The 16,007-nt window shown below is 38.8% G+C and overlaps 1 protein-coding gene across 1 annotated transcript in view; it reads left to right on the plus strand.

Annotated features, from left to right (window-relative positions):
* The window catches only part of ltk (leukocyte receptor tyrosine kinase), a 52,090-nt gene that overhangs the window by 7,067 nt on the left and 29,016 nt on the right, over positions 1-16,007 (plus strand). Inside the window, exons 2-5 of the mRNA XM_069718167.1 lie at positions 11,592-11,684; positions 13,282-13,431; positions 13,713-13,941; positions 15,253-15,392. Coding sequence (XP_069574268.1) covers positions 11,592-11,684; positions 13,282-13,431; positions 13,713-13,941; positions 15,253-15,392 — 612 coding nt within the window. The remainder of the gene's footprint in view (positions 1-11,591; positions 11,685-13,281; positions 13,432-13,712; positions 13,942-15,252; positions 15,393-16,007) is intronic.

The following is a 16,007-nucleotide window of genomic DNA, read 5'->3' on the forward strand; positions in this document are numbered from 1 at the left end:
TTGTGGGAATAAACACTTCCTTAGTCCCGATGGAGGAACTGATTAGAATTTATATAACATTTCTTCAAAGCCATCACTACATATTACATGAATCTGGACTGATGGATGTAAAGGGTTAACTTGTTGCACTGTGCATTTAACCTAAACGAAAGCCACATTTCCACATGTAGATATACAGTACTCTTCAAAATCTAAATTGTGGGGAACAGTTTTTTTTTTTTTTATTTACCAAAGCCTGACATCCACAAACAATGCTTTCCTGTAGCACATACATATGAAAAAAAAAGTGTTGCAAAAACACATCACATTAACGGAGAGAAAGCTTCCATCACTCCCAGCTTTTAGCTCATAAAAATCACATGTTTTGCGTCCTTGTCAGTTAAGTTGTCCCAATTCTCCTTTAAATTTAAGGTTAGGTTAGGTTAGGTTAGGTTAGGTTAGGTTAGGTATTTACTTTATTAATCCCAGAGGGGAATTTTTTTTGCTACAGCAGCATACAGAAGCAATAAGATAGTAATAGATTAATAGAAAATCAATAAAATAGCAGTAAACGCTATCGTTAAATGCTTATTAAACTGTGCATCTGTTTATGCCTTTATGCTTCATATTCATCTGTGGTTTTCCGAGAACAGGGGAAAACAAAAATGATGTATGTTGCATGAAGAGCTCTTGTTTTTGATGAAAAAGGACTGTCTGACAAGAAAATCTCATATGGTATACCAGCTAAATGAAGCCAAGCTGCAGCCAATTACATCATAAATTAAGTTATGGGACTTAATTTGTTAAATACCAAAAGCCTGATTCTGTGCACATGAATGGGTCCTCAGATGTGTGTCTGGATTCAGGCAGACGTTCAAGTGTCTCAGAATAGGTGAGCGTATGCAGTTCTCAGGAAAAGTAGGATATAATGGAGCTTTTTCTTTAGAGAGGAATGATTCCTAGTCTACTTATTAGCTCAACTTCAGATCACTTAATGGATATCAGTGGAGTGTGAATTCATTGACTGGTGTTATAAACATTTATGAATCACAGAAGGAGGATATGTACATGCTGCTTCCTTACTTTAGGTTGATAATGGTGGTAATGGTGTGCTCGATATCCATGAGGCTATTATTGTATAGTTGCATTCATGTGACATTTTTGAGAAAACTCTAATGGAAGTAATTTTTCGGGGGCTGTTTTTCATTCTATATGCCCCTTTACTCTGAAATGTATTTGAACTCTTCACTGTCGAAGACCAACGGAGTATTTTGAGAGCAGCGTTTTGAATGAAATGTCCAGAATGAAAACATATTTTATTTTCAAGCAGGGAAAAGTGTGACTTCATTTTCTACCATGTTCCTTCGGGGAGCTGCTCCATTTATTACCAGTTGACTTTCATAACCTCTTTTTGTATTTAATTATTAAATTAGTTCCAGTGAACGCTGTGATTTAAAAAAAAAAATTTCCATATGATTTTTTTCCCGCTCAAAACTAGCTTTGAAGTGTTTAAAGTTTAAAAATGTTTGCAAGTCTTTACTTAAAGGACTTGTCACAGACAGACTTTACGTTTCAAGTAAAGTTGTGCACTTTGCTTAACAAGTGTGTCGGAGTGTGTGGGATGTAAATGTAGGAGTTGTGTAAGAGGGAAAATAAAACAAATCTCTGATGGTTCCAGATGTAAAGTTGTTGTCATGGGTTTAGTCATGTGACGCTTTCATTTTGTACCCTTTCTTAGTGCACGTGAACTGACATCACTTTCATAATGTCTTCATTCTCTCTACAGGGTGGATGATACTTGTGCCTTTACACTTTCTCTGACAGTTTGATATCTTTTCCACTTTTAACAGAACATAACACTACACGTCTTCTTTTTTTTAACCTTAGAACATGCGGCCTTTGTTAATTCCTTTCACCCTGGAGGTGTCTGTATCAGGAGCAGGCCTTATCTGTTATCAAAACGCAACCAGTACCCTTTTTCAAAGGTTGCTAAGTGTGCCACATTCAGTGAAGAGGTCTCCCCGTTCTACAATGACTAAATGGTTGTGGTATTGTAGAATTGTAGTATATAAGACAGCATCATATTTGGTACAGTTGCAGTTGAGAATTTTAAGGCGGAAGTAAAAAAAGATGTTGCTGACGTTTTACAAATATCACTGGCTGGGGGATGAGATGTATCCATAGAGACCAAGGATGTTCATTTTAACCTCACGGTTTTGCAGCTGTTACTGATTTGATTTAGTGACGGTTTCAGGTGGAATTAAAAAAAAAAGAAAAAGGAAATACCCCACGGCTTAAAGGGTTAAGCCTAATGGGATGTAAATCCAGGTCTGTGAGCTTTTTCTCAAAGAACACATGTCACAGGAATAAAATCACAGGTTTGAATAATACAATTATTGATAAGCTGCTATGTTTTCAGGGTTCTGATGTTGGGCTGACACCAACCAGTTTTGATGTAATGCAAATGAAAACCACATTTTCAGGAAATCTGCAGCAAATCAAAGGATTCACAGATTCTTTTTTTTTTCTTTAAACTAGGTGACCGCATGAACCTTGAACAGCCTTTCATTCTGCCACCTGTTCAAACATAAAAAGATGATTTCCTAATAAGCGTTCAGTGTAAGTGATAGTGTGAGACAGAATCCAAAGTCCTTGTCATGGGTAAATCCGGATTCCTAAATTCATCTGTAACTAACGTGATGTTTCAGAAATTTGCTTTAATCAGGTCAAGTGGATATTTTCCAAAGTTACATTCTGTTTTAAAATTAATATTCAGTATAAAGTAAAAGAAGTTAGATTATCTCTAAGCCTCTGATCATAGCATGTAAACTTAACTTTTGGTGCAAATTAGGAAGGTGGATTTTGCCCACATTAAATGAGCATTCAGATGGGACATTTTAATATTCAGTATTTTGGAGAGATAATACCGCTAAAATGCTGAAATGAGTATAAGTTTTGCCTGTGTACACTACTATGAAATGCAGACAACCAAAGCTTTAAAGGCCTGCTGTGCCTTGTTATGGTTGCTAAGCTGTGATTGGACAGTCACTGTTTGGGGGAGGAGTTCAGACGATGGACACAAAGTTGACACATCATCACTTGTTTACATTTATATGGCGAATTTATCAGCAAACAATTGCTTACGTATAAATCCAGCTGTTAAGGAACATCTTTCCTTTTAGCTGTGTTTTTGGTCTCTACCAATAGTTGAGGGAGGAATAGATGCTAAAAGAGTCCAGCATGAGCGCAGTGAGCCAAAGTAGTAAAATGACAGGCTCGATGGATTAAATGAGCTGAAACTGACTATAAAAGGCTTTACAAGTGGGTTTTTTTTTGTGTAAATCCTCAGCTGAAGTTGCGACATGTAACCTTATACTTTATTTATGGCTTAGAAACAGACAGCACTGTAGGTGGTCTGAAGTTTAGGAAATTGCTCGATGACGAAATAGATGTGAACGTCATCCCGAGCAAAGTATTTTGTTCCAAATTCCAGTAGTAATGAAGGCTGTCAGCAAATATTTCCAAGTTGTCTGTTTGTTGTTTTTCTTTTCCCACATTGTACCTCTGAAAACATTAAGAACCATTTTAGGGCCTTCTGGGTTTGCCTCTGCATGTCTAATACCTCTGTTTTCTAATAAACTTCAAGGTGACTGACATTAAATTAGAGTAGAGAAAAGAATTAGGGTTCAGGATCGTGCTGGTATGTACAAATGGTTTCCAAATATGTGCATGTTTGGAGGTTATTGAATGTGCTTTTGGAAGGCGATAGCAGTGTTTGCTTTTTTTTGGATCGGCCTTAAAGCAGTGACGAGACCACAAATGTGTGTTGGGGTGTGAGACAGTGACTAATATTTTTACAGTAATATTATGAATATTTTCCTACTAATAATCCGTCAAACGGCACAAACTGTTGCCTTCTTGTTCTGCCTTGAGCTGCTAGTTTTTCGTTTGCTTTAACCAGAGTTTAAAAATCCCAGCAAAACTGGACAAAGTCAGTTTCCTGATAAGCGTCGTGAAAAAGTCTGAAGGCACAGTTTCTCAAACTTTTTTGTTTGTTTGTAACCTTATTTTTACATCCCCAAAACAATTGGAGAGTTTTAATGCAAAAACGAGGATGTTTTACATTTCTACCATAAATTCTCATATAAAACATGATATATTAGCCACTATAACAGCTCACGTTTAAAAAAAACAAAAACAAAAACATAAATAATGTTCTTCTATCTTCTTTACCCCGTGTACAATGTTAGGCTGCCATCAACAGAATGTTCTGATGATTGTTTTAAAAATCAAACATATAAACGTTAAATTGCCAGAGTTTTAATGTGAAAATTCTTATGAAAAGGCAAAATCGAGACTCTCTTCTATTGAGACAAAAGTTAAAAATAAGTTTTGAGTTTGCTTTGGGGACATCAGGCCTTTCACTAAAATGGCCCTGTCAAAAATGAAGGGCCATGTTTTTTGCCGGTGTTGTTTATCAAATGTCATTATATTCGATATTATCTTCTTTTCAAGTGACCTATCGCGAAATTGAGTACAGTATTTTTCTGGAAATCTTTTCCCAAAAATCTATCTATCTATAAACCTACAGAAAAACATCATTCTCTCTCCTTGTTTTTGTTTTACTTTTTTTTTTAATAATCTGTTCACCTTCTGTATCTGCTAATTAGGATCACATGAATGCTCCAACATAACCCAGATATGACAGGACGAACACGTGCTCTGGTAATTTCATTCAGTTGAGCTGCTTGTTTCTGGGAGGAAAGTGGAGGAAGGAGAAGAAGAGGTAGTGACTCAGGACATGGATGGAGATGGCAACATTAACTACTGATGAACTTCAAAAGGTTAAGTAATGACATGGACATTTTTGTTTGATGTATTTAAAGATGTGATCTGTAAAATAATTTAGTAACAACTAGCTTCGCTATTAAAAACTTGGGAAATTACAATGTTTGAGTCAGCTAGATTTTGAGTTCTGACCTCACAATAGAACTAAAACGATTAGTCAATAAACTAATAAGTCAAGTGACAGAAATTTTACTAGATAATTTGATGATGGATTTGTCGTTGTAGTTATTTTCCAAGCAAATATCCCACATTTCTCCGATTGCAGCTTTTAATCTCATTGTATGAAAGTAAACTGCATATCTTTGGGTTATAGACTGATAATAAGATAAAGATGTCCCCTTGGGCTCTTTGAGCATTTCTCACTGTTTTTCAACATTTGATTCACAATATAATTTCAGAAAATTATCTGAAGATGAATAAATAATGAAAATAAGCATTAGTTTTAGCTCTAAATTGAAACACAGACAAGTGACAAATTGCAGAGAAATTAACGAGCTTATTTTGATGGTTTGGACTCTGTTTTCCTTTGTCGTCTTGAGTGTCGTCTAGGTTTTGTGTTTCCTGTTTTATTTTGAAATTACGTTCCTGTTGTGTATGTTTTGTTGAATTTGTATTTAGCTCTGCCTCTCCTCCAACTCTGTCAGTCGGTCGTGTCCAGCCCGTTTCTGTGGTTTTTCCTCATGATCCGCTCAGCTTTCTCGTAAGTTCTGGTGGTTTTTTTTGTGTGCGTTCAGACAGCTTTGCACGCTTTTTGTTGTTTTCCTGACGCAGCTCACAGTTTTTGTTATAAATAAAACCTTTTTACTTTACGAAGTTCCTGATGTTTAATGTGTTTGGGCCCAACCAGCTGTGGGGATTTCGTGCGTACTTTCAGGAGCCTCAAATGATAGTTTTTTTTAAATAAGAGCCTTTGTCTATGACCTGTATCTCAGCCTTTAATGGTGGGTCAGAGAAAAATGTAATGGCTGCACTGATTTAAAGGTGGGGAAAAAAAGAGCGAATATCTTTTACCTTTTTTTTTCCACTATCAGTATTTATTATGATCTATCTGAGACATGAATTTTAAATAGTTTTTCATGTGGAAGATGAAGTGAGCGTCTTCATTTTGTGTCTAGCAGTATCATTTCTCAAGTCTAGTTAACCAGACTGTCACTTTGAGAGTATTCTTTGAAGAGAGGTGAGTAATGGGCTTTCCATTTTTTATTTCTTCTCCTTGCCAAACCACATTTTAGAAATCATTCTTTAATATTAAACAAAATCCAAGTGCATTGCTGTATTACCCTGTAAAACATGCCACACTCGATAGATCACTGAAGGAAAGAGTTTGAATGAGCTCTGCTGTATGTCATTGCCCTGCTTTCTTTCCTAAATTCGATGGTCATCTCTACTGCAATAAAGGGCAAAATGCCAAAAAGATAATCCTAAAAATTGTGTTGGCATTTAAAAAGCTGAGATAATGCAGCACTGCCTCTCTCTATCACAGCACAGCCTTCTTCTTATCTCTTTATTGTCTCTGTGGTTTAGTCACACTTCCTTTTTCCTTTTCCCTGCAGCTGTCTTTCACTTTTTGTTGCAATCTCAGCTAAAACTCACTGTAGCTGTCTTTACTTGCTGTTGACTTTAACAAATACCTGTCACAGGGATTACACATCTTCTAGCCAAGCATCATCCAGAATTATAAATGACCATAATATAAGAACTGAATATAGATTTAGAGTCACTGATGGATTCCTTTTTACCTTATTTTTTATTTATAACTTTATATCAGGCCTCTTCATCTAGTCTAGACTCATTTATGATATTTTATTTTGGACTCCTTTCTGATCATTTACAACAGAGCAGCAGACAAATAACTTACTGACACAATTTCAACTACAGCGTGAGTCGTAATTAATTGGAAGTAACACACTGCACGAGCGTATTGTTAAAGCTACTGTAAGTATTCCACCTCTGGAGGAACAAGTCTACAATAACACATAACTGTGTAGTTGGTCATGTGCTATGCATTTAGCTGATGTTTCTTGAGAACACAAGCGGCCCAGACACAAGACATGGACAGCATTGTGTCGGCACAAGAAAATGTTCATTGGAGGAGAAAACGCAAGGAACCTGCTGGGTTAACAACCACACTACATGGCTCGTTTGACTAAATTAATGTTTTATGGCTTTGGGCAAACATAGCAGCGTCAGTGAACCTCTGGGGTGCTGTTTATGTCTCCAGCAGCTCGGTACTTTCTTTGTCTGAGTCTGTCTTTAGATCGTGTTCCAGTGAAAACAATTTGGAAATGATTCCCTGCACATAAAAGGATGATATCCACCTGTGTACGTCCTCCTTTTACCTCAGTAGCTTCTGTAAATGGCAGCAATAAATTGGAGCTGATGCTGTAATTTTACAGTCAGTTTTGCATCACTTTAGTGTCACTGTGTTGCACCATCTGTCTCCCAAGACAACACTGCCCTCGCCCTTTGTAACTGGTTGAAGAAGATGTTTCCCCCACCAATTGTCAGACCCCTCGTTGACTTTATGTCTCTGAAAGCCTTTGCACACTTCTGCTGAGGATTTGGTGGCGGGACAGTGATAACACTAAGAGCTGCCTTTTATTTTTAAGGCCGGGCTTTGATCACACCTTAATGTTTTATAGTGAGCAATTTGTGGGTTTTGCTTGTTTTTTTCCTTCCTTAAACACTCTCATGAATGACGTGGAGAGATGAGACACATTTGAATGTATTTATAAAGTCACAGTTGTAGGCAATTACAAAGGCTCCAACATGTTTAATAGCTATATTAACATCGACAAGGTCTACACTTTGCAATATACAAGCCAGTTCATACCTTTCTATGTGAATAAGCAACATATTGCTTTTTGAAGTCTCAGGCGTGCTTCTCTGTTTGTTTACATTGTCATTTAAGTAAATATTGTCTTCATTGCGTGTCCTGTACGTGCTTCAGCACTGTCTTTTCTTTTCACTCCTTGTCCATGGATCCTCCTCTAAGCCGCCATCTGTCTTCACTCTTGATGTACCAAAGTTGTACTTGGATGTTTTAGATCACAACTCTCCGTAGTCAGTTCAGCTGTCATGTGTATTCACTGTGGGAATAAGGGATGAGGCATGGAAGGGAAGGGAAGGAGAGTTTCAGGGGATCAGGACTTTATTAAGAAGGTGGGGAGAGATGAAGCTTCACTGTCTGCAGATGATAAGTCAACTTAAAGAGCACAGAAATAAACTGTGGGCCTTTTAGGGTTTGACACACCATTGTTTTATATTCTTTAGAAATGTTTCTTTTACAACTGTATTAAAACGATCGAAGACTCCAGATCTGAAAAGTGAAGCCAATACAGAAGGGCCTGAATGCGCAATACCAATGAGGGCCACTCGGGGCTGAGTACAAAAAACCTCAGGCTCCAATGTGTGTTAAAAAGTTAACTTCTTTCGTGAAATATCAAGTCAAGTTTTCAAAAGTCCTTATGGGGCCATTAGCTGAATTCACTCCTGATTATTGTTCTGGTGATCCTTCTGAAAATGATTTCATTATTGACTGAATATGAGACCTTTAATAGCGGTATGTTTGGGTCAGTGTCAGGTTTCTGGGATGGATCGGTGGGCAGGCGCTGTGTTCTCAGTCAGACCCACCCAATGCTCCTCCCCACCTCGTCCAGATATGGTCGCCTCTGGCTCCAAAACAACAAGATGGCGTCAGCCGAAATCCCAGACTGGAGGTATCATAATAGCAGTTCACAAACCAACGGGTGGGTTGACACTTTTTTGCAACCGGTTACACGGCTAAAGTCTCACCAGGTGCCAAAGCCATGCAGTGCTCAATATCTTGTTGCCACTGATGAGCTTCAGCGCTGTTTTTAAAGAAGCATGAATCAAAATCTGAAGGGTGTTTGACTGGTATACTCCCTCGTGATGTCAATTTTTTTTTTTTTTTTCGTTTTGAAAAGTGAAGGTGAATTAGGTGGTGGATCAATCTGACACTGAAACGACGGCTGACAGGAGCAGAGAAATGAACAGGTTTTAAAAATCCAGTTGGTTTAACAGAGGCGTTCTCAATAAGCTGATGTGATGAAAGACGGCGGTAGAGAGTGTGAAAATATAAAGTGTAAGCATGAGTTAGTCTTCTGATTGAACTTTCGCGAAGCTTCATTTAGCTTAACTATGTACATAGAGCCACTTTCATGAGCCCGTGAGGAGTAGATATGTGATGAAACATAGCATGCGTTCAGTACACACGGCCCATCAGATTAGAGTGTAAAATGCATGACCGTATCATCAGAGTGTCAGAGACCTGAAATAACCCTGAAATGGCAATTTGTAGGGTTGACCCGACAAGCCGCCAGTATTCACACAATGATTTTCCAAAAGGCTTTATAAACAAGCCCAGATGTCTGAACACATTTCCTGTTGGTGCAAACTAAATCCTCTGAGGCAGTAGTGAGAGAAGAGACAGTAGAATGTAGTTAGGAGATGGAGAGGAGATTAGTGGTGGGCACCTCTGTCAGTGCCAGGAAGTGGTCTCAGCTGGTTTGCTGCCTTTTCTGTTTGAGAACAACGTCAGATGAGATGACTTTCCTGAGCTGCAACTTCCACTACAGCCCCGAGCTCTGAATTTATTTAAACTACGACAAACAGCTGCTTTCAGCTTCCGCAGCGCTGCTTACCTCCGTCGAGTCTTTGTTCTTACAAAGCAACCAAAGTCAGCCTTTTGCTTTCAACACAACTGACAGCATTCAAAAGTGACACTTTGTTCAAAAAGCCTGAGGTGCAGAAACAGTGCAGCGGGCATCCTGGATTGTCATCAAAGAAACTCGCTGCTCTGCTGGCTGATGATGAAGCAAATCATTTTCGCCTTTTTTTTTTTTTCATTTGCTCTTTTTCGTAAAAGAACAGGTTTTTGTTTTTATCGGTTTGTTCTGTTTAATCATTTTTATGAACCAAACTGGATGCGTCAAAAATGAGGGCAATGAAAGGAAGTGTGAATTACATGGGGATTCCACAAAAAACTCGTCTTTTTTTAAAATTATTGCCTCTTAATGTTTTTTTTCTTCTTTTGGCCAAATCACCCTCTCTTTTGGACAATCACATTTTTCCAGTTTCTGCTTTGAGGAGTCTAACCATAGCAACTTTTATTACATAATGAATAGCAGGGCTGTTATTCCACTAGATGACCCCTCACCTCCTTATCATTGGTATCACTAACTGCTTTTAATAAACAGTCTCTTTTAAATGATTCAATTTGTCCCGCTCGACTAGTTTGACCTTGCCTTACAGGCATCAGAGCACAGTAAAGTCGCTGTTCACAGCCTTTTACTGGCTTTAAGTGACAATGACCCACTGAGAAATGAGCATGTCGCTCATTGTCTACCGGTCATGCCAGTTAGTATGTTGAATGTCATGCCACGTGTTAAGTGTCCCCCCTCCCTCCCACCTAACCCACATGTACACTCACACACATGCACGCACGCACGCACGCACACACACACACACACACACACACACACACACACACACACACACACACACACACACACACACTCCTTTAGCATGTTAGTGGGCAGCCATGTCCAGAGACTTTCTCCAAAATAAGACCGTGTCTGTCAGTTGTTTGTGCTGAATTAATGGACTATATCTATACATATATCTCTCTTTATTGGTCTGTTTATCTAAAAAAAAAAAAAAAAGGGGGGTGAAACTGGTGAATGCTGAAGCGGCCCTTGATTTGTAAAGGGTTAAAATGATCATAAATTAATATAAATTAGCCCTAACATGAGATAGAAGCTTTTATAAGGAATGACATCACATGGTTCACAATGCAGACATGGCAAATTACCTTCATATTGCCTCAAGTACAGCTACTCCACTGAGAGGCTGATCACACAAATGTGACACACTGAAAGAATTTCAATCGTGTCGAGTCTCTTGCACAACAGAAATAATTGGTGGTTTTCAAAGGATTCTAATTGTTTACAATTAAGCCAAATGAATCAAGATCTATGTATTCGAAGCATGCTGTAAATAAAAGTGTCGGCTTATATTTGAAGTTGCTCTCGTTGCAGTTTTGTCCCCCTTCCATGCACATCACTCGTAGTGCTGCCAGAATCCTACTTTGTTCAATTAAAGGTCTCAGACATCAGTGGCCAGAACAAAAATGAGGGAGGTGGAGGGTGGGCAACTATATATTTTTTTTCTGTAATATTTCATACATTAGAATTATGATTTCACTGTGAATGTGGCAGTTCAATACAGTTTTACAAAACTAGTCAGACAGTTGTGAAACTCGGTGTAACTATCCATCGTACTCCTTCAGTTTTTGAATTTTCACACATTCAATTTAGAGGACTTCTACAATGTTTTCTTCTTTCCATCTGCCCGTTTTCATTCACATATGTATTATTGTTCAGTGGTAAACCATTGAATACATTAATATGCTATGTTTGTGTATATTTATATTCTTTTCATCCCAATTTTGATTATCAAAGTAACCACGTCCTGTTTTGTCTCTCCTCGAATATATACAAATGAATCTGTTTATATTTCTTCTCCAGGCAGGTTTTTTTTTCTTTTAATCAAAACAAAAGGAGAAAGATAAATCTCACCACAACGTTTCATTTTTCAAAATAAATGGTCAGCTCGAGGATGGAACTGCACGGTTTGACAGAATGATTGTAGACAGTAAAATGCTTGAAATACCGTACGCATGACCTTTGTGAAAATAATAATAATAATAATAAGACTCTGTCTCTGTTTGTCTCTCTCCTCAGTGAGCAGTACCTGCCATGCACTTTTTGACAGATTTCTGGAGGAAAACTTCTCAGACCAGTTGTTTCCCCATCAGCTGGAAGATGACAGCCAAAGTAAGAGTTTTCTTACCGATGCCTTGACAGATAATCAGTATTCCCATGATCACCTGAGTTATGATTAAAATTGCATGCATCTGACTGGAAGGCCCAATAAAAAGAGGAACTGTTAGTAGTCTGTAGTGCACATACAGCACCTGAAAGACTGAAACCTGTTTAAAGGTCAAAAATGACTATATTGCCGATTATACACAGTGAGAAACTTGACCTTTGATGAACAGAAAAAGACCCATGATGCCTTTCAAGTGAGTTTTACATGAGGTGTACAGCACTACTCTGTTAGATTGGGAAATTAAAAGTCCAGAGAAGCAGACAGCAGCATGCTGACACCAGAAAAAACAAGTTTGACAGTGAAAAAACAACATTTTCACATCATTTGTGATCAAAGGAAGATTATTTTAAGTTTTCTTAAATTTAAAAAAAAAAAAAAAAAGGTTCAATAATGCGAAAGAGAGATTCCTATGGCTCTTTGCCATATTAGCTGTAGTGGCAATTTCCTCTGCAGTCATCACGAGGTCTTGAACGCCTCCCCCATTAACATCCTGTTCATCAACCCCCCTCCTACACACACACACACACACACACACACACACACACACACACACACACACACACACACACACACACACACACACACACACACACACACACACACACACACACACACACACACACACACACACACACACACACAGACAGACAGACAGACAGACAGACAGACTTCATATTTACAAAGGGTCTGTCTGTTTGGCTTTTAAACACATTTTGGATTTAAATTTAATTGATTGGAAATGTAAGCCTTGAGCCACAGAAATCATGAGTCTGTGGAGTTGATCAAGATCCAGGTTTAGGTCCACACATCTTGAACCAGGATTTTGTACCCTCGTGGTTAAAATGCACTTATTGTAAGTCGCTTTGGATAAAAGGGTCATCTAAATGAAATGTAATAATAATAATAACCACCATTTAACATGAGATTATGAGGTTTTTGAAATATATTGAAATTTTCATCAACTTTGGCACTTAATTGAAGGAAAATTATTTACATGCGTCCTACGTCTAACTTTTTACGATCAACATTTAGATTTTAAATAGTTTTTTATATTAATGTAAGACATCCAGAGTTTTATGCGGCCTTGCAGTTTCATCCTCTTGTGTTTACTTTTGCCAGGATTTTGTGTTCTCAACAAAATCGTGACAGACATTTCTCATAATTCAGCCACCACCACCAGCATCCCAGCCCTCCAAAATACAAACAAACCAAACAACATCCTCTTTAATCATCCCCACGCCAGTATTTCTGCACAACATGTGTGGCTATGCTATTCATTCTCTTCAAAGTTTTGTTGCGATGTTGCTTTGGAAAAATCTATCTGCAATTTGCTTGATAATGAAGACATCTTACATCCGGCATGTTTGGTGAAAATAGTATGTGGACTTAGTCAATATACTGTATGTTAAAGTTAAGTATATAAACATGTGGATGGAGGAATTAACAACACCACTTTGTAACAACATCCACCACTGTCCTTTTTTGTGGTTGACTCAAGTCTTTTAATGAAAATGTCCACATCTTTGTTATTTTATGTTGCAGTTACCTCCTGTGATTTTGAGTCGCTCTGCCTCTGGACGTTATCAAACAACAGCGCCCAAAGTGATTGGTCAGTGGTGTCACCACAGCAACCACGGAGCACAAAGGTTGGGATGATGCCTGCAACTGACCACTCAGTGGGAAGCTCTGATGGTAAGAATACAGAGACTCACTGAGGAGACACTCAATGAGTCGGGATACTGCTCATCCTTTTCTTTTTCTATGAAGCATCTCTAAAGGAAGCGTCTTTGAACTGTTTGACAGAGTTGCCTCTCACTTGACATTTACTTTAGATTTGTGTTTTATATATCCTAATGCAAAGTCTGAGATTCATCATAATGTTAAAGCATTTGTGGAATGATTTATGAGACAGCATTATGAGGCTGCTGTAAAACTGTCCAGCATCAAATTTCTACTTTGTTTTATTACCTCAGGGCACTTCCTCCTCCTCAACTCCTCACCGGCCGCTGAGGCCTCTGGGAGATGTGAATACCACTTAACCAGTCCGGTCTTGCCAGGAAGCAACAGGCACTGCATCCTGCAGGTGGCGCTATATGAGGCCGGTCCAGCCGCGGGGAACTTCACGCTCCTGATCAAGCCAGTTATATCAAGTTTAGCTGTTCACTCTGAAGTTCTCCACCACAGCAGACAAGACGACCGCAGGTCAGCAAACACGCTCGCCACAGCCTCCCCGTGCTTCTGCAGTGCTGTTTGTGAAGAATTATTTATGTGGCATATACATTCAAAAATCAAAACCCTGCATCTCTACTGACGGAAGAGCTTGTCAAGTTGAGGACTTGTAGAATAGATACAATGAAAGGTGACACAGGCCTTCAGACAGAGCAAGGGCACAGAAACTAATACATTTTACTCCTGTGGTACTAAAGTTAAATAAGAAAAATGTTTCTTACCTGCCACATAGGACAATCGGTAGAACCGTGTAGGGGACAGCAGTCCCCTGAGTATTGTTCAGAAAATGTGGGCAGGTATTTCCTATTGATCTCATGCTGAAGTACCGCCATCCTCAAAACAGCTAAAAGCATTCTTGTGTCTCGATGCAGAGTGGAAATGTATTTATATGTAATTGGTCAGGACAGAAGAAGGATGGATGGGCATGTGCAATAACTTTGTGCATTGGCTTTGTTAGTGTCTGAGCAGTAATGGACTGTGCAATCCCATTATGAGGCCCACACACAAACACACAAACACAAACACACACACACACACACACACACACACACACACACACACACACACACACACACACACACACACACACACACACACACACACACACACACACACACACACACACACACACACAAATTGTGGTTTCATTTTTATTAAGCTCACTATTCATCCCATACAAACCAGTAAATGTAACTTCCAGATGCACTCTTCATTTAAAGCAGTTACCCTTCAGCAGGACAAAACTTTAAGTTTAGTGCTGTGTGTCTTGTCAGAAAATGTTTGAATCATCAAACCTTTTTATTCTGCAAAACAGAGACTTACTGACCATCTATCCATTATCTATACACGCTTTATCCTGAACAGGGTCACGGGGGGAGCCTATCCCAGCACACTTTGGGGCGAAGGCAGGGTACACCCAGGACAGGTCGCTAGTCCATCACAGCTTAATGACCATGTAGTATCTTAATTTTAATGCGTGTTTGTTCAGTATGTTTGAAGGTATGGCACCAGGGTGTAGTTTTTAAAGTGCAGGCTTCTATAACAAAATGAACCACGATAGTGGCAATGATGCATTATATTTCAGGACTTATTAACTGCAGATTCAAGGATGTTAACTGTTGTGTGAAAACATAAATAACCAAAAACTTTTCACACTTTAACATTTTTTTTATTTTTTATTAAGTTTATGTATACTAGTCAAAATCAACCCGATTGATCTGTAAAGGAAGTGTAAATTCCTCCAGATGACATTAAAAGACATTTCTCTGTGATTGGCTATTGCAGGGCTGAGTGGGAGGTTTTTGAGGCTGCGATTGGCCAGGTTGACGAGCCCTTTCAGGTGACCCTGCTCTACACTTCCTTTGTGGCAGAGGATGGAGCTACTGTGGCTGTCGACTCTCTGGAGTTCATAGACTGTGACTCAGGTGAGTCCTTCGTGTCCTGCGGAGCTGTGACTTCCATTCAAATCAGATCCTGTGATTGGTTGTTTCTGCTGATAAGCATCTCAGACCAGATGGAGGGAACCTGCTGTGCATATTATTTAAACTGGAAACTTGTTGTTCACTATCCACAGTAGCACATTTAAAAACTTCATTATTTTATTATTATTATTATTATTGTTATTGTTTATTAAGTTTCCACAGCAGTAAAAGACCACTGAGTAGGTTTCTCTGTGAAGATTAGTTAACTACTAAGGTTTCCACTGCATGCTGTCCACTAGGTTATGGAGACTTGATTTGTTTGACTTGATGGGCAGCGAGACCCGCCGGTGACTATAGGGAATAGAAAAAGTCTGTTGTCAAGTCGGACACACCCTAAACTTCCCTTGACGCATGTTAGCTCACACCAACGGCCAACATGCCACTAGGGTGGTGAAAAGAAATCTAAAGGCAAACAACCACAAACTCCTAAAATGAACTGTTTTTACAGCTTTCTAGTTCACAATTAAAACTGTAGTGTGTCTGGCATATATTATAAATGAGCTGTCAGGAGAAGATCAGATAAACTGCGTCCCTTTCGGGACACACAACACAGAAGAA

The sequence above is a fragment of the Brachyistius frenatus genome, unplaced genomic scaffold (assembly GCF_029030835.1).
Source record: "Brachyistius frenatus isolate BFR_SWC_R1_liver_20210118 unplaced genomic scaffold, ASM2903083v1 Contig_187, whole genome shotgun sequence".
Classification (NCBI taxonomy): domain Eukaryota; kingdom Metazoa; phylum Chordata; class Actinopteri; family Embiotocidae; genus Brachyistius; species Brachyistius frenatus.